The sequence below is a fragment of the Toxotes jaculatrix genome, chromosome 20 (genome assembly GCF_017976425.1).
Source record: "Toxotes jaculatrix isolate fToxJac2 chromosome 20, fToxJac2.pri, whole genome shotgun sequence".
In the NCBI taxonomy this organism is placed as follows: Eukaryota; Metazoa; Chordata; class Actinopteri; family Toxotidae; genus Toxotes; species Toxotes jaculatrix.
Genome location: NC_054413.1, coordinates 8,304,729 through 8,323,297, shown reverse-complemented (window position 1 = coordinate 8,323,297; position 18,569 = coordinate 8,304,729). Strand labels below are relative to the sequence as shown.

At 39.0% G+C, this 18,569-nt stretch overlaps 4 protein-coding genes across 6 annotated transcripts; all 4 read left to right on the top strand.

The window, feature by feature from the left end:
* Window positions 1-371: 371 nt before the first annotated feature.
* On the top strand, window positions 372-1,058 carry LOC121200667 (nanos homolog 1-like). Its single transcript, XM_041066091.1, has one exon. It carries the CDS (start codon window positions 372-374, stop codon window positions 852-854), a length of 483 nt encoding a protein of 160 aa, XP_040922025.1. The 3' UTR covers window positions 855-1,058.
* Window positions 1,059-2,481: 1,423 nt separating this feature from the next.
* On the top strand, window positions 2,482-4,475 carry LOC121200807. Its single transcript, XM_041066312.1, has 7 exons — window positions 2,482-2,594; window positions 2,780-2,924; window positions 3,047-3,160; window positions 3,399-3,543; window positions 3,697-3,845; window positions 3,939-4,078; window positions 4,324-4,475. Exons 1-7 carry the CDS (start codon window positions 2,495-2,497, stop codon window positions 4,473-4,475), a joined length of 945 nt encoding a protein of 314 aa, XP_040922246.1. The 5' UTR covers window positions 2,482-2,494.
* A 1,826-nt stretch (window positions 4,476-6,301) lies between these two features.
* Window positions 6,302-8,436, top strand: LOC121200806. Its single transcript, XM_041066310.1, has 7 exons — window positions 6,302-6,401; window positions 6,544-6,688; window positions 6,966-7,079; window positions 7,207-7,351; window positions 7,536-7,684; window positions 7,773-7,912; window positions 8,285-8,436. Exons 1-7 carry the CDS (start codon window positions 6,302-6,304, stop codon window positions 8,434-8,436), a joined length of 945 nt encoding a protein of 314 aa, XP_040922244.1.
* An 826-nt stretch (window positions 8,437-9,262) lies between these two features.
* si:ch211-161h7.4 (enolase-phosphatase E1) lies at window positions 9,263-17,479 on the top strand. 3 transcript variants are annotated; one of them, XM_041065266.1, is made up of 17 exons: window positions 9,263-9,326; window positions 10,368-10,411; window positions 10,692-10,756; window positions 10,846-10,988; window positions 11,122-11,182; window positions 11,271-11,484; window positions 11,680-11,769; window positions 11,853-11,933; window positions 12,140-12,316; window positions 12,413-13,146; window positions 13,545-14,081; window positions 14,569-15,184; window positions 15,270-15,340; window positions 15,779-15,916; window positions 16,439-16,599; window positions 16,741-16,831; window positions 17,009-17,479. In XM_041065266.1, exons 1-17 carry the CDS (start codon window positions 9,318-9,320, stop codon window positions 17,089-17,091), a joined length of 3,315 nt encoding a protein of 1,104 aa, XP_040921200.1. In that variant the 5' UTR covers window positions 9,263-9,317; the 3' UTR covers window positions 17,092-17,479. The 3 variants fall into 3 exon arrangements, with proteins under 3 accessions (XP_040921200.1, XP_040921201.1, XP_040921199.1); XM_041065267.1 differs by lacking the exon at window positions 9,263-9,326 and adding an exon at window positions 9,603-9,821 and having other exon boundaries at window positions 14,632-15,184; XM_041065265.1 differs by lacking the exon at window positions 9,263-9,326 and adding an exon at window positions 9,603-9,821.
* Window positions 17,480-18,569: the final 1,090 nt, after the last annotated feature.

The window sequence follows — 18,569 nt, the reverse complement described above, 5'->3', positions numbered from 1 at the left end:
TCACATGTACATTTAAATATTTTGTTATCTATGAGTTCATGTTGGAAGTTGTTTGTCAGCCTGTTTGAATTTGTTCCAAATAACCTGATACAATACAGTGTGGTAGCTATGGTCTTATTTTAATAGAAATTCTTAGAGAGGTCTTTATCTAATCATAATAGTGCCAAACACAAAATATTGCCAGCGCCTCAAATTACAGACTTCTGAGATGAAATGCAACCAACCAAACTGCACAACAGGAGTTTTTTTCATCAAAACACCTGCCATCAGTGTACCTATAGGACCCAAACATTGTTGCACTTCAGATGTCTACAAATAGGCTATGAGATGCTCCAAGAAACGCACACACTTTGCGCGAATGCTCTCCAAAAATGACAGCAATGCAAAAGGAACTCGGGGCCCAGAGCCTCCGCCTCACCGACGGGGACTGTTTCGACATGTGGCATGACTACTTGGAGCTGGGCAAAGTGCTGGAGAGGCTGCGCGGCACGCGTGAGGTGGACCACAGAGGCACCGAGGGGCCAAAGGAAAAACCGACAACACCGTGGGGCCACGTCCAAACCTCATCTGGGAGTGCGGAATACAGAAACTCCGCAGAGACGAGCTCAGCCAGCAGTCAGTCGGACAACGGGACGTCCTCAGACTACTGCCGCTTCTGCAAGCAGAACGGGGAGTCTCTAAGGATTTACCGGTCACACAGGCTGAAATCTGAAGACGGGAAAATCGTCTGCCCCATCCTTCGGAGCTACACTTGTCCCATCTGTGAAACCACCGGGGACTACGCTCACACGCGCCGATACTGCCCGCAGGCGAGGGAGGCTGCGAAGGGTCTGCCAAGGTCCAGCTTCTGGTAGCTGAAGATGGACACTGAAAGACTGATGAAAAGACTGTACATAATTACCAAAAAAACGTTTTGGCCATGTGTTCATGTGTACATATGCTGTTTCAGGTTCCCAAGAATTGTGCAGCTACTCCTCTTTGTATATATTTGATTGTAACTTTAGGTTTTTAAAGTTTTCTTACCAGACTTCTGAGTGGCAGCAGACTTGGCTGCACTTGTTGGACACTAATCCTGTTAATAAAACCTAATTCCAGTGAATTAAAATTCAGGTGTCTTTTTTAAATGAAATACCAGTGTCACTAAGTACTGTATTTAAATACAACAGGTAAATATTATTTTATTCTAACAGTTTGCTGCCTTACAGATTATTAATTTAAATTTAAGAAACACATTATTATGTATCTGTGGAGTTGTACAGAGTATTTACAATTGGCCCCACCTTTACCAGCTGCAACATTAGAGGTATGCTTACACACTGATGCATCAGTGATTACAACAACACAAAAATGATCTGCAACTATTTTGATAATCTTATAATAGCAATATTTTTTTCAACCAGGAATAGGAAACGATCCCTGGTTTCAGCTTCTCAAATGTGCTACATTACTGTTTTTGCATTAATACATGTTCACGTCAATCTGTTACAGACTGTCTGCTCACTGCAACACTGGAGTAAATACTCAGCGTACCACAGAAAAATATGTAGATACTCATGTTCCACAGCTTCGCTACACAAAGGAATGAGTGACGTATACTCATGTAATTAAGGTAAGATGTTGTAGGCTCATAATTTTTCTAAGGCAAAAACAACCAGTCATCATTTCATAACTTATGACTCGCTAATTCATGTTGATTAAAGAAGAAACTCTAGTCCCACCTCCTGTGCCACAACCTGCTTTGATCAAGTGATAAACTGCTGTTACCAAACTGATGTATGAACAATGACCTCTTTTAGAGTGAGCTGTATTATGCATCATTTATTACAGGACGGTTATGTGACGGTTTAATGTGTAAGATACATTTCAGTGTTGTAGTTGGCCACATTGCACCCACTGCTGTTGAAATGCCACCTTTCCATGATAAATTTCATGGAAGTAAGCCAACATGTCATGACCCTGAAGATGGAGTTGTTCAAAGTTGCAGTGATTCGAAAGGGCAAACTCTCACCTGGTCTCACCTCTGGATTGGCTGATTAAGATCTGTTACTAAATGTGACGACTGGGACAAAGTCTGGTTTTATAAATGTTCAGAGTTATGGAACCCGGTTATGAAGCAGAGGGCCGTTCATGTTGGCTGATAGGATTTTTTTTTTCCCTTTTCATTCAGTCCATCATTTGAAAACAAAGGGCACGTGAGGGAAGGTTGATGATATAAGTTTCAAAGTTGTACACGTGCTGACGGGCTATAAAAGCTCCGCTGTTGCACAACCAGCTCTTTTTAAAGAAACAAAACCCCTCCTGGACAGCAGTCTTTATGTTGTATTTTCACTGCTTTCATCCAAGAATACACAGTAAACGGTACGTCAGCGGCTTCTTTATTCATTCTAATATTGGTGTTATTTGCTCTTGAGTGGTATTTCCTCTGGGGAAGAATTAGTTAATTGTTTGTTTAATTAATAATGCTTGTATTTTCAGATAAGTCAACATATCCACAATGGCAGAACATAACATTAGCCGTTTGATTGCTGTGGTGCTGGCATTGATTTTCTTCATCATCACTATGGTGTTCACTGCTTTGGCAGGGCCGGGAATATGTAAGTCTGATGCTTTATTTGTGTGCATTATTTTGTAATACATGAATTAGTTGTTTAATCTAAAACTTCTGCATCACTTCTGAACTTTCAAGTATGTAAAAAAAAAATATATTTCTGCAATATTGTTGCTTCCACACTGTCTCTGTTCCGCTGTGTGATTTCATTTTTGAATTTGTGTCCCCCAGATCCATTTTTGTCCAGCACTGCTAACATTTCTGATGAGTTTGTAACTCAGATCACACCAGCAGGATGGACCTTTACCATTTGGTCAATCATTTACACCTTTCTGGCTTTAATGTCGCTGTACCTCCTCTCTGGCATCTTTAGAAAGTAAGAACCTGCTAAACTGAAAGTTTTCTTCTTCAAAAAACAGGCAAAGGTTATCTATGTCTCCCACATTGTATATAGTATGTTTAAGTGTACATTGACCTCGCTGTGATTTATTTCTCTAGGAATGCCTATGGTTACGTTTACTGCAGCCCTCCTGTTTTGCCACATGGATTCTTTGTGGTTTTTTGCTTGAACCTGGGCCTCAATATCGGATGGTTGCTCCTGTGGGACAGAAGGTGAGATGGGAAATTTCCTTCATTTTTAACTGAAATCAGTTTGAGCTTGAGCCTTTCACAGCTTGTTTTGGGGTTAAGGCGGGAAAACAATATAGTCTAGATTTAGTGCAGTGCATGGCTGACACACTGAGGGGTTTCAGACGAGTCTCTAATCTACCTGAATTGCATGTTTTTGAATATAGAAATTGTCACTGGGATAAAATATACTTTTTTTTTCTGTTTGTCATCCCTATCAAAGGTTGATGGCTGCTGCTCTGGTTTTCCTCATTCTGATCGCCTTGACCAACTACGTCGTGATATTCTTCTCCTGCTATGGTCTCCATAACTATGGAGCTTGGCTCAACAAATACCACAAAGTAGACCTGTGGCTCCACCGTGTGTTGGTTAGAATGGCTTCTCAACTACAAGTTTATTTTTATTTGCTACCTCCCAGCGTTTTTTGTGCAAACGCTAGTCTCCTTAGTAATTCTCGTCTTTTGAAAGATATCTCCGTCTCTGTCTTTGCATCTAAATCTTTTCTGCTCTCTCTATTGCAGATTCAAAATGGTGTTGCCGTATATGCGACATGGACAACCATTGCATCCCTTGTTAACCTGGCTATTGTACTGAATTATAATGCAAACATGTCCCAGACAGATGCTGCCACCGTCTCTCTCTCAATTCTGACTGTGGTGTTACTTGTTTGGTAAGTGCACAGGAAAGGAAAATGAAGTTATACATTTAGTGAATTTTTTTTTTAAAGCGTATTCCTGGAGCAAATGTGTTGACTCTTTCACAGGTTTGTTCTGGAAAACTCTGTCCTCGACAAACACGTGAGGTTCATTCTCAGCATTTACCCAGTTGTGATCTGGGCACTGACGGGGGTGTTCATGAAAAACTACAACGCTGCAGCTCCTACCCGCAATAATATCTTTATTGGTGAGGAACTAGAAAAAAATCTTATTCAATCTATCTCAATTACATTACTTGGATATTGATGTTTTTGCTCTATGCCTTCTTTGTATATAGTGAAAATCAGTCACAGTCTGTACTTCACAATATACAAAGAAGGCATACAGTGAAATACACCTGTTTCTTGTCTGCTTTCATACTGTATTTGAAATAGCTGACATATAGTATGCACACTAATGCTTCCCTCTGCTGTTTTTCTTCCACTTCCACAGTCTCCCTGTTGGCCATAGCCTGTGTCGTTTTTGTCGGACGGGTATTTTTGGTCATCTGGAGGCAAATCAAAAAGCCATTTTACAAAGATGTCAACCCTGAGGACATGTCTCCTATGGAGATCGCAGAGAAACAGAAAACAATATTTAAATGAGGGTGCTGATTGAATATTTTTCAGTATGGTTCCTGTATTTACAAAATAAATGTAGAATGAAATTATAAGATACTGAAATCCATTTTAAGTTGACTCATGTACTTAGCTGCCAATATATTCTGAAAGACTTTATTAATTTATTTTTCATGCAAATATGATGTATTGTTTGTTTCTGTTTATGTATTTTTACTTCTGCCTTCTCTACTGTTAAAAATAAATAATTTTGTACCTCAGTTGTATGCCTCTGTGGAATGATTTAGAGAGATAACAAATACTACAACGTTTCATCAAACAATACAATAATGTCCTAGTAGATGTTGAGTAATGGCAAAACAAAGAATGAGATAGGATCATATGATAAGGATGGATGATAGGACTGATCACTTTGCATATTATGAAATCAAGGCTACTCTGTGTTGCTACTATTCTGCTTCTGTTGTTTAACCACATTGTCTTTTGATGTAATGGTACTGTACATACCAGGCTCTTTTCCTGTCAGATGCAGTGTTGTTATGTGCTTTGTCCCATCTGTAGCCTTGTAATAATGTCCTTCTGTATAAATATAGTAAATGCGTTGCAGTACATAGAAGGCAAAAGACTTAAAACACAGACTTATGAAGAATGAAAACAACATAAATACAAAAGAAGACAAGTCTTAACAAATGGCCGTTGAGCTGCTTTTTAAAGGTGTCCCCAGCCAACAAAAATATAGAGTCCAAAAGTTTCCAAGTCACAACAACCTTTATGAAAAAGAGATAGTTTAGTGTGATTGTCTGAATGACCTCTGTATTTACTGCATACGACTGATTATTATCACTTTCTCAGCTCTTCTGGGAGGTCAAAGGTCAGGTTCAAGAACAAGTCAAGCCCAGGAATACCTCAATTAGCTCCTTAAATGCACAAAAAAAATTTGCTCATTCAGTAGAAAATATTGAGATGCACCAAATGTAACAAGGTACTAGCTTCTCTATGTGACTACGTGCATGTATTTTAACTAAAAATAATGGTATGTATATTTGTAGAAACTGAAATTTTCACTTATCTCAGCAGGGGTGGGGGGGGTGGGGGGTATTGACAGTTTGTCTTTTATGATCCTGCACTGCACGGATGGAGAAATGTATACAAGATAAGAGATGCACGTGATGCTTTCAGTGGTCGTAAGCCTTCCTCTTATACAACCAATCACTCTATAAAATAGGCAGCAGTCCTCTGTCCTCTGCAGAGTTACACTTGTTCTTCACACTGAAAACTCAGCTCACACAGGGAGGAGCAAAGAGAGGTATGCCTTGTTTGTCTTTACTGAGTCTGAATCATGGGGGGTGCTCTTTCTGTTAAGCTGCCATGGTTTTTATTATCCTGGATGAAATGCAGCAATTTGTAGGAGCATGTGGACCAGTCTAACATTACACAAGTGGTTTTGAAACTTGACAGGGGTTTCCAGTCCAAAGATAATTTAGATAGAATGACAGACGTGGATATAGTGAATAAAGTGATTAATTATCTTCACTTACCCTGTCACTAAGGGAGGTCAGAGGTCAGGTTCAAATGCAGGTCAGTTGGAAGGTATTAACTATCTTGCTCAAGGATATTCCAGGACTTTTTTTTTCCAGTATTTTCCAACATTTCCTTTTCAACAAAAAACTATCTTAGATGTTCAAAAGTATTAGCCTACAAGCTGGTTAGTGCCCTATTTCAATTATAATATTTTAATGTGTCTTTTATGTCTCAGCAATGTTGCAACCATATAAGATCCATCTGGTTATGTGCATGTGGTTTAACTAAGAAAAATCTTTTCTGTTTTTGAATAATTTTCACAGTAGATCACGATGGGAAAACATAACTGTGGACGTCTTGCTGCGATAGTTGTTTCTGTTGCCGGCTTTGCAGTAAGCTTGGTGTTCAATGGTCTGTCAGTAGTTGGGATTGGTAAGTGAAAACTTTTTTACTTACTTGCTGTGACTTGTAGTGGATATTAAATAACATTATCCTTTGTTGGATTATTGAGAAATAAGTATTTGTTGTCATCCTCTATAATCTCATTCAATGTTTGCATTATATCTCCCTATAGGTCCTTATTATACAACTACAGCCAATGTGTCTGCTGTGTTTGACACCCAGCTCACGCCCTCAGGATGGACCTTTAACATCTGGAGCGTCATCTATGTCTGGCTGACAGCCATGATTATCTACATCCTCGCTGGTCTTTGCAGAAAGTTGGTGGCCAACTTTTTACATTGTCTTGTTTAAAACTTTAAACTATTTTTTTTTTACAAAAAGGGCCAAAAAAAAGAATGCACAAATAGAGCTTTGTGTCTCTCCCAAGCAGAAATATCTGGGAATATATTATATATAGAGAGAGGTTGTTTGAGATATCACTTATGTGGATTTTTTGTTACGTGAGGAAAATTCATAATGTGTCAGAACTACAAACAAGAAGAGTGACAATTATACACGTTTCTCAATGTTAATGTTTAACCTTGGCTCTTGCAGGAATGGTTATGGCTACGTTTACTGTAGCCCTTCAGTGCTACCTTATGGATTCTTCATTAGCTGGTGCCTCAATCTGTGTTTCAATATTGGCTGGCTGCTTGTTTGGGACAGAGGGTGAGAATCTCCACTGGGAGCTTTTAAATGGCTCCTTTGACCAATCTTTGTAAACTAAACTTGCTGTATATTATATGTTTATGTAAAATGACACACGTGTTTCTTCTCTTTTTGTTTTTTACTAAAGACTGATGATTGCTGCACTGGTTTTTCTCATCCTGGTCATCTGCACAAACTACTCCATGATATTCTTCATCTGCCATGGGCTTCATATTTATGGAGCCTGGCTCAAGAAATACCACAAAGCAGACCTGTGGCTCCTCCGTGTGTTGGTTAGTATTGTAAATGTACAGCGTTTGCAGAATATTGTATATATGCTAAGGTTTTAATCTTGAATGTGGCAGATTAAATGAACCTATTTTGTTCAAGTGAGGTTAATGTAATGTGGTTTAAATGTGTAGTGTTTATGCAGTACTTGTCTCAATACATAAATACTTTTTAATCCTATATTCACAGGTTCAAAATGGCGTGATGATATACACGACATGGACAACCATTGCAACTCTAATCAACCTGACCATTGTACTGACCTATGATGTAGAGGTGTCCCCAAAAGATGCTGCCACCATCTCATACTCTGTTTTGGCTGTTTTGTTGCTTGTGTGGTAAGTAGGCTTTACACGGAGAGCTGTGAATCTCATATGTACCTCAATGAGATTCTGAGGCAATTTGTTTGTGTTGCTCATTTCACAGGTTTGTTTTGGAAAACTTTGTCCTTGACAAACATGTGCGGTACATCCTCATCATCTACCCTGTTGTGATCTGGGCTCTGTCTGGAAACCTGGACAAAAACTACGATGCTGAATCACCCAGTCGCAATGGCATCTTCATTGGTAAGACACCCCAGAGAATTCCATATAGAATTCCATATATATATTTATCACATTATATGTGATAAACATGAGATCACCTCTACAGTCGGTTCATGAGCCTTAAATTTCATTTGACTGACTTCCTGAAGCATGGCAGCTGGGAGTAAATAAACACAATATGAAGGAAAATAATTCTCATAATGAATGCAACCTTTTGTGACTCTTTTGTAAAATAAATCTACATTAAAGGAAAACTAATTAGAGCATGTTTGAAAATAAATGCTCCTAAAGTAAAACATTCCTCTTATGAATGAGAAAATAGCTGTTGATACTGTACACAGCAAAAAATATATGTTTAAAAGTTGTACTGTGTTTTTTTTTTTAATCTCTCAGCTGTGCTGCTGGTTTTAGCCTCTGTGCTGTTTGTTGTACGGATTGTTTTGGTGGTTTGGAGACACGTCACACAGCCACTCTATGAAGATGTCAGTCCTGAAGCCATGGAACCAATGGCGATTGCCAAGAAGCAGAAGAAGATATTTTGCTAAACATCTTTCTTAACATTTTTGTAACATAACATACTGATACTTTGTGTCCAGTATCTTCGAAATTAATGTGCAGTTGTTTAGCATTACTTTGTTTATCATAAAGCCATATAATTAAAAAAAAAAAAAAAAGATTTTGATGAATCTGAACACACAGAATGTTTTTAAATGCACTGTGGCGTAAGTTGCATAGTTTTCACTGACAATATTCTTTTCAACTTTGGCTGACTGCTCTCTGAACCTTTTATGGCTCTTTTCTAACGTATTGTTTGCTAACGCAACTCATTAGGCTATGATAAGGAGACTATTACAACACTACACAGAGGCACAATGCTGTAATGATCCACCTTACTGTACAGACTGCATTTTTTAAACATCAGTTTAGTTGTTTTTTGTTTGTTTTATATCAAATGTCAACTTAAGTTTAAAGGACAATGTTGCAATTAAATAAATAAACTATTTTTCTACTGCAACAGTCTAACCATTGTGCACATTATTACATATTATTAGAATGTGAGGTGATTTTCTGTTTTGTTTGGTGAAAAAGCTAAAAGTTAAAGATACAACAGAAAAAAAAATATTTGTGGAGAACTTTCTATGGAAAACAAAATGAAGATTATATTTATATATTTCAATTATCATACATTTTCAGGGGTTCAGTCTAACGCTCTAAAACCTCGGTGTCGCTGTGTGGTATGATGTGTTGTTGACTTAAAATTAATCAAGGTTTGTTTTGACCTGTGACCCGTAGGGGGCAGCCACGCGCCCAGTTTCCGGAAAATAAATTGTAGAAGAAGAAGAAGAAGAAGAAGAAGAAGAAGAGGCGGATGCTGCGACAAGCTTGTTGTTTTTCCCTACAGAGGAGTCTTTCAGGCAGCTTGTCCATGCCAATCGTAAGGCTTTGTCCACCAGTAACAAGCTTCACCAGTCAAGATTATATATTTTAGCTGTAGTCTAACTTTTAAGGCAGAGACTGTAGGTTAACATCCGGTGGTGGGTGGTAACCAAGTTAGCATCTGCTATAACTTAGTGATAGTGCTGCCTGAGAGACCGCACTCAGGGCAGGAAGTTGTCGCCGGATTTCGGAGTGCGCGGGACATTTACAAACTGTAAACAGCGCCATTGTTTTGCTAACGTTAACGTTGGTTACTAAGTGAGCGGAAGAGCTGGACCACCAGCCTTTACATGGTTGTATACTTATTCCTAACAGAGCGAATTAGGGTGAATTTATTCTAGGGGGCGAATAAAGAAAGGGGGAGTTATTTTAAAACGAAATGATAGCTAGCTAGCTGTTGTGCTTGGGTGCTAGCTAGCTTGGGTCTCGCTGTCGGATAGAGTGTAACGTTACCGTTTTAAAGAACACGTCGTAAATGGAGTACCCTACATTGGTAAGTTAAGGGCTATTTTTGTGTTTCTTTTGTGCTCCTGACGAAGGAGAGCTGAATGAACATATAACGTCGTGGAAAACGGAGAGTGGGGGCTGGTTCTGCTTGTACAAACTCTCATCCAAGCTCAGTAACCTTAGCCTGTGTGTTTTGTTTTGTTACGTTGCATTGTATAATATTGTGCTACTATTTTGTTTAACCAAGAAATCTTGAAGTACATAACGCAGCTATCCTCAAATATCCGCTCTGTTCTCTTTTTGGGTAAAATGACGAGCGAAGTGTTATATTTTGTTATGTTGCTATGGAACTATTAATGAATTAAAGACACATAACATGAATGAAGGGTATAAAATGTGTCCATCCGATGTATAAGAACGAGGGCTGTTTCATTAGATAATAGATAATAGTTTTAGCATGGTGTATCTAATAAAGTGACATAGTAATAATTGTTATGTTGTTTGCTGGTTTTGTTTTTTCCTCTAACCAAACTATAGTTATCACAGTTAAAACTCAGGGCTAACTGTCTCTATACCTGCTGTCTGTTCACAGAGGAGGCCAAAGCGGAAGCTCTGCTATCTCACAAATAAAGAAAGGTATATTTGAGCATGCTGTTAAAAATCTCTACAAGGGTATGCTTTGCAGTTTTATATCTCAAAATAGTCACAGTATTCACATGTCCTGTGAGTTTTGCTGAAGTCAGAAACTAGAGAGCTGAAACATGGGATTTGCATCTTATCCACTTCAATGGAATAATTGAAAACTGCAGATAATAGTTTAAAATAATGTTTTGTCTTATTTTTATTTCAGTATTTGTATTGGCATCATCAAATGTTGGTATTACAATTATTTTAACGTTGACATTTCTGTTTTCAGTCCATCTAAACAGTGGGCAGGAAAGCTGACATTGGGAGATGTTGATAGGATGTTTGATGACTTGGGTGAGTTGAGTATGTGAATCATTTGCCTTAATATTTTACATTTAGGCCTGCATTTTTATGTTATTTTTGTGCCTTACTATTCCTTTCAGATTCATCCCCACATGACGATGACCTGTTAACGTCATCTCCCCTGCTCCAGACCTCTGATACTGAGAGAAACCAGAGTGAGAGAGAGGCTCCACCAGTCCCACAGGAGGGACACTTGACCAAAACATTTCCAACATGTGAAATGGTAATATAGGCTGTCTGTACAATAACATACAATAACTTCAATATCCATTCCTGGGCTCTGTGAATGTAGCAGACAAGTCCCAGATGGTTGTATTTACACATACATTTTGAATGTATGTTTTGTAACTCCTTAGGGTCCTGAAGGAGATGTCCTGCCTCCTGCAACTGGGTCACTCAGTCCTAAAGTGGACATTGGTAAGAGATTCAAGTCTCTCTAAATTTACACATATTAAATGTGTTAATTGTTTTTCTTATTAAAGGGTTCTTGTTTTCCTATGTGCAGATTTGGACATTCCATTGAAAGTGCATAAGCCAGTAAAGACATCCAGCCCTATTGAAAAGGATGTGGTTGTGGAAGGCGAAGAAGAGGAGGACAAGGGGAGAAACAGGGCTGTGTCCCCAATTCTCTTTGACTGTGAAGATGAAGACAAAGAAGAGGCAAACACAGAGCCTTTAACCATCAAGGAACCCCGGGTCAACGGGCACGCGACAGACGAGTAAGAAATGTATTCACTTCGTTAATGCAGGAAATAAATCGTTTGAAATAAGAGCTGCACATAATGATTGTTTTTAGAAAGTGTGGGATTCTTGTGTCACAGCTGAAAGTCAGCACTAACATTGTGAGTCAGGGTATTTTCACTTGTCAGTCTGCAGCACACTTTTCTTTAAATAATTCTCCTGTTCTCTTGAAGTGAGGACTCTGAGTTGGAGTCTCCTCCAAGCAAATTCGCTATTAGCAAACCCTTGATGTCCAGTCACAAAAACAAGGTGGAAGGGTCATGGTAAGGGCATTTTAAGTCTCAACATAATGATTGGTTTTCTGCAAGATCCATGTACACACGTATTTATTTACTTTCCTCTGCAGCAAAGGGAATCTCCCAGTCAAAGAAAAAACACACAAGAAACCTCAAACACCTGTTTTAGAGACAAAAAGAAAAGTGCCAAGGTAAGAAGTCATGACTTTTAATGCGTAGTTAGTCCAGTGACCTAACAGTTCTGGACATTTGAAACCAGTATCCGTATCTTTCTTTGAGAATTTATTACTTTGGATCAAGATTTAGCATTTACAACAATACACTGGCCAGTATTCATCTCTGGCACCCCCAGAGAACTCAGTCCACTCTGTTTTTTCTTTTTTTTGTTTGTTGCCAGGCAAGAAAGCACAGATTCACCTGTTTCAGCAGAGAGACAGAAGCCTGAACCAGCAGCTCTTGAGAAACTCTCAAGTGTTCACAGCCAGCCAGCGGCAGAGATGTCCACCCGTGTGGGGAAAGACATGACTACTTTTCTACAGAAACTTAGAGATGCTGGACAGTCCAAACCTGCATGGTGGGTTGAGATTAGAGCACACCTTAGTGATGGCCCATGTATTTCAGAAAACATAAAACACTGATTAATCCATTAATACTTGCTTTTTGCTTTTAGTTCCAGGAAGTCGCTGTCACCAGTAAAGGTTCCCACTCTTCCTCCTGAGCCAGAGGATGATTTCCTGATTTTGGAGGACGAAGCACCTCTTTGGTTTTCCATCCCAAGCAAAAGCAGTAAGAAACAGAAGCCAAGCAGAACTTCCAGCTCAGACAAAGACAGTTCAACAGATAAGGGGACTAAGGACAGTGCACTAGAAACTGCACAAAAAGAGGATGAATTGGAAAAGGCAAACGCCAGACTGGAAAATCAGCCTGTTAATCAGAAAATGAAGAAGAAGAAAGGGAGAGAGAAGAAGAATGAAGCGGTTGGACCTAAAGATGATGAGGGCGAATACTTCAGTCCTGAGGATCTTCCTGCAGGTGACTTGATGGAACAAGAGAAACCAATTAAAAAGAAACAACAACAACTCAAGAAGACTTCATTGAAAGAGAATGACAAGGCAAAGGAGAAACCCAAAGACACAGCCAGCAGGGAATCAGATGAAGAAAACCCCTCTCAGAAAATGAAAAAGAAAGCACAGAAGTCCTCTGTGATGAAGAGCTCAAAGTCTTCAAAAGATGGGAAAGAAAACGTCCAGACTAGCAGGGCTAAGTCATTAAAGGAGACCAGAAAAGCGATGCAGGAATCTGAAAACAGAAAGGAGATGGTGTATGATGAGGCTGTGATGGAACAAGATCAGGAGCAGAACAGTAAGAAGCCTGCAGATGTTGAACACTTGCGCCCTCTTGTAGGTAAGAACCTCCTTCCCTTAAAATCTCTTCCTATGTGTTGACATTAAATATTTATGCTAGTTATTATAAAATTATTTAACGGTTTCCTCCTACTCCTGTAAAGCTTGAAACCAAATGATGACCAACTTCAAACACCCTGATATTTAAGTGATGAATGAATTGATTTGAAAAAAAAAAAAAAAGAACTCTAAAAAGCTTCAATAGAAACTTGGAATTAAAACTAATAGTCAAAATAAAATATTAAAATCATTTTATTAGAAGGTATATTTTTAGTAATGGTTTTTACTCCTCCCTTCCTTTAAAATCTATGTTAAAAGTTCTGTAAACCATTTCACTGAACTCACATAATAACAACAACAACAATAATAATAATAATAATTTTTGTTTCTGTTCCACAGACCAAAAGATCCTGAATTCTGATGCACAAACAGCAAAGGATTTAGAAGACGGAAAGGCTAAACAGAACAAACTGGCGACTGAGTCTGAAGGGAGTTTGTGTGAAGAACGTCAGATTCTTGGAAAGCGGAAAAGAAAACAGACTGGACAGTGGTGGTTGAACTGTCCTCAGAGCACAGAGGAAACAAAGGTTACAGACAACCAGCCTACGCTCAAGAAGTCCAAACAGCACAGTAAAGAGCCCAGTGCAACAGAATCTTCAGCAAAGGCTAAGAAGGACAGAATTTTAAAGAAAAGAAATCAGAAACGGCCCGCAGAGTTGTCCAGTCAGAACACAATTAACGCTACAGAGAACAAAGCCAAACGCAACAAGAACAGACCTGCTAAAGAAGACACACCAGACAAGATGAAAGCAACAGATGAAGTATTTAACACGACTGAGACAGAGCAGCAGCAGCAGGAGGTCCCGAATCAGGACCTGGATCCTGTGCAGTTGAGCCCTTTGGTCTTTACACACCGAGACCTCAGTCTTAACTCAGGTAAAGTCAGTGGGGGAGTTGAAGTTGAAGTTAGTTTTAAGTACTTTATACAGAGTTGGATTAGTCTGGTGGTTTCCAAGCTAGGGCTTAGGCCCCACTGAAAGTTCCCGCGATAAATCTGAAGGGTTGAGGAGGTAAGAAGAAAATGTAAAATGTAAAATCTTTGTCTGCAAGCTGTGAGATCAGTGTAGTCTAGTAAAAAAAACACAATATTTCCCTCAGAAATGTATTGGAATAGAAATATAAAGTGGCATTAAATAGAAATACTTAAGTACAAATACCTCAAAAAGTACAGTCCTTGAGTAAATGTCCTAACTTACATTCCACCACGGGGTAACGTTGGGGGTTTGTTTACACCGTCTTCCTCATGCTCAAGGATTTTAAGTTGCAAGTGAAATATGTTTTCAGTGTGTAGTGAGTTGTGTGAACATAAAGACCTACAAATTAAGGTACCTTATTAAGATGTTCAATGTGTAATGTTTTACAGGGCGTCAGGTATTTCAGAATGTCTACCATCATGTCTCTAATCAAAAAATGTCCAACACTCCAGCGGCTGCCTCTCCCAGAAGACCACAGGAGGAGCTAAGGCCAGCCGAACCAGAGAAACGGAAGAGGAAACCTCCTGGTAACTGGTGGACACTTAACAACATGTCTGAGGACCTGGAGGACATCTCCTCACAACCTCAGCAGCTTAATCCCAAGCAGCCCAAATCCCGTAAGGAAAGAAAAAAGAAGTCTAAGCAGAGCAAATCTCCGGGACTTGGAACACCCAAAAATGGCAACGTGGCAGTTTCATCAAAACCACTAGGGGGAGCTCATGTGACCCCAGTGAAACTGAAGCCACTGTCTGCCCCAAAGACGGTCAAACGCTCTCTGGCTACATTTAAAGACATTTTCACATCAGCCACAGAGACGCCGACTGTGGTCAGCAGCAGAAACACAGGTCAGAATAACAGACGTAATGTTGCTGCACGTCCTGCTGTGGAAGTCACTGTTACTGACTGTGCAGCAGTCTGTACGGATGCTGGTGAATTCAAGAGCACGCAGAACAGCCCCCCCAACCACGACACCGCACAGGACAGCAACTGTCAGCCAGAGAACACGTAAGGGGAATGTCTAAACATTGTTATTGTAAAACTTTCCTTCTTTTTGTCGGTATTTGTTTTTATTATTTCACCTTTTTGGCAGGTTAAAAGACCTCAAAAGTGGACCATCCTCGATGATTGAGCTTGAGCAATACGAGGAGAAAAATGACTCGGGTATGTTTATATATATATATATATATATATATACACACACACACACTTCTTTCTGGTTTCTATTTTTTAGTGTTTCTATTTTCTTTTTTCATTTTTCTCTTTTCAAATATCTAATTTGGCAGCTGCTCTGTAAGATGTGAAATGTGGGCAGCCACACTGCAAAATTTACACCAAGCATTTTTCACCTTCAGTGATGAATTAAAAATGCAGCATCTGGCCCTTTGATAGCTGGATACGTAGCTCTCATCACTGAGTGAACCAGCTTCATGTGGTGCTTCCACTGTTAACCTTAATCCACTTCAATAGGAGTCACAAATATTTGACTACTGACTGTGCAGATGCTTAAATGTTAAAATTAAAATTTTTTGTTTGATCACCAAGCCATCCTTGTTTTTTTTTAAATGACGAACTTCTCCTTTTGTGTTTACTTTGTTCCAGTTCTGCTGTCACCCAGAGTCCACGCTGAGCTCTCTTTTTCTGATCTGTGCGCTCCCCCTCTCAAACCGCTGATCTTACAGCCGAAGGATAAGGCCAACCTGACAGAGTGGTTTAAGAGTCTCTGGTCTACTGTCGACAGTAAGAAAATTTAATGTCTGATTACCAAAGAAAAAACCCAAAACTGTTTTAAATCATTTATACATAAACAGGGAAAAATGTAGAAAAGACAATGCTGGTATTTGAATGATCAGGTTGTGTGAATGTAGGGTGTTGTCTTTTAGGGAGACAGGGTCCACCAGTTTACAGAAGTGGTCATTCTTGGACAAAGAAACCACTCGGCATGTGCAGTATTTGTCCACTGCCATTTGCATAGTTCACAGAGATGAGCAGGTTTAAATTTACTACCAAGAATAGCCCTGTTATATTTTTATTTTTTATTTAGAGGGGGTTGTATATTTTATTGTTTAGATTTCTCTTACATTCTGTATGAAGGGAGAAGTCTGGTTACTGTTTATTAAAGATTAAAATGAATCTTTTAAGATAAATTGAACAAACCAGAAAATGAGGCAAGGGCAAAACTGATAAATAAACTAATACGTAAAAGAGTAATCTTAATTCTACTGATGTCCTGTTACATATTGATGTTTATTATGATTGTAGATGGTGCTGAGATCACTCCAGACCAGTTTGACTGGTACTTCTATCAAGGCAGAGCTATTGGTTTCCTGGTGGACCTGAACTGTGGCTCCATCTGTAATGGAAAGATTCTGCTGGGCTCCTACATGAAGAAGCCTCTCTGGGTGGATCACAGCGCCGTAACAGTTAGTAAACTGCTTGTCTCTTCTGTCTTCAGCATATGATTATGTTCTATTAGTCTCCCCCCCAGGCCTCTTTATACACCACAGTTCTTAGAATACTTTGATTGTCTTGTTTTCATTTCTTTCTTTATTGTGTTCTTAAAGGTTTTTAACTTATTAACGAGCTCAGTGAGTGTAACCATCGATGGTAAACAGTCCCGCTTCAACCCAGGACAGTCCTTTATGGTGCAGTGTGGTAAGGATGTAATATCACATATATTAAAGCTGTTAATCTATTGTGACCACATATCTACTAAAGCTTTTGGCAGTAATGTCACAGCTTTAGATGTATACCTATGAAAAGAAATCATGTCTTGTTATTATGTGTAATTATTGTTTGTTTCATACTGATCTGTGTGCTCTGTTGACACAGGACATGCCTACAGCATCCAGAACGTCACTGCTCAGCCTGCAGTTCTGTATTTCACCAGGATATTAGCAGAAAGTTCAGGTTGAAGTGGGTGGTGGCTGGATTGCCAACCACATGTCCCTAAGAAATAACCGAATTCCTAAGGTTGTTAAAAACAGACTGGAGATGTCCGACATTATTTTTATATTTAAACTGACTTGCATTTCTGTATTGAAATATAAGATGTAAATAGAAAAAAAAAATGGCTTTAATTTTTTTATTATCTTATTTGATCCTGAGCAAAATAGACTTGTAAGTGATTTGTAAATAAAGTTGTGTAGTTTTTGTTACTTGAAATTTTATTTGGACATTTCATATGATTGTGCATCTGTTGTTTTCAGCCTCTAAGGGGCAGTGTACAGCTGTAGTCTGACTGCATTAAACCCAGAGCTGCCAGATACGGTTTTAGTCAGCATGGAAAACAAGGTCCTTATCTGTAGGTAATTTTGTTTGGGTTTAAAAAAAAAAATTGAAAAACAAATGTGTCAATTAAATAATCTGAACAAAATGAGAAATTCATGTGCATGGCTCTGTTGATAGTTTGTCAAACAGAATTTGCGTTGTTTCTAAAATCTGATCTTTACACATATCATCAAGACCCCTACACCTAGAACTGTATATTCTAACATACAATACATGGAGTAGATACAAACTATACATGTATGGAAGAAGTATTCAGATTCCAGTGGCTTATTCTGGAGGTGTAAAGTAGCAAAAACTGGAAATACCCAAGTCCAAGTACCTCAAAATAAGCATAAGCACAGAAAATTTAAAAAAAAGATACCAAGTTACTTTCCATCACTGCAAATATGTTTCTGAGTTCTTCTTCTGAGAATTTCAGAACTTTTAACCGACACTCCTGGTTCAGGAGCACTAATGATGCTTGGCTTGTGGGCACATTGAGGGTTGCTGGTCCACTGGCGTTAAGAGATAGTGGAGGACCATCATCAGAAAAATAAGTCTTCCCTTGAGCAGTGTGTGTGGCATCTGCAAAGCCATTACAATCTCTTTCCTGCTCTCTGCTCAGGCTTCCTTTACTGTAGAAAATATTTGGATTATTTATTTATTTTTTTTTCTCAAAGGGATCCACAACTAGTTGGACATCAATTTCATAATCATAAACACTTAAAATGAAAACTTACTTTCTATGTGCAACATGACTACATAGAAGTTATTGCTTGTGTTAAAGGGGAACTCACTGATTTACTCTAGAGCAGGGGTGGGCAAACTGTTCCACAAAGGGCCGGTGTGGCTGCAGGTTTTTGTTCCAACCAATGAAGAGCACACAGTTTGACCAATCAACTGTCTGAAGACTGAGATCAGTTGATTAAATGAGTCAAGTCTGGTGTGCTGTTGCTTGGTTGGAACAAAAACCTGCAGCCACACCGGCCCTTTGTGGAACAGTTTGCCCACCCCTGCTCTAGAGTGTAAATTAAGTTGAAAGAAGTTGTAAAGATCAAACGTCCAGAGCAAAATGCAACACGACACAATCAAACCTAAGACATTTCAGGTATAACTTTTCAGA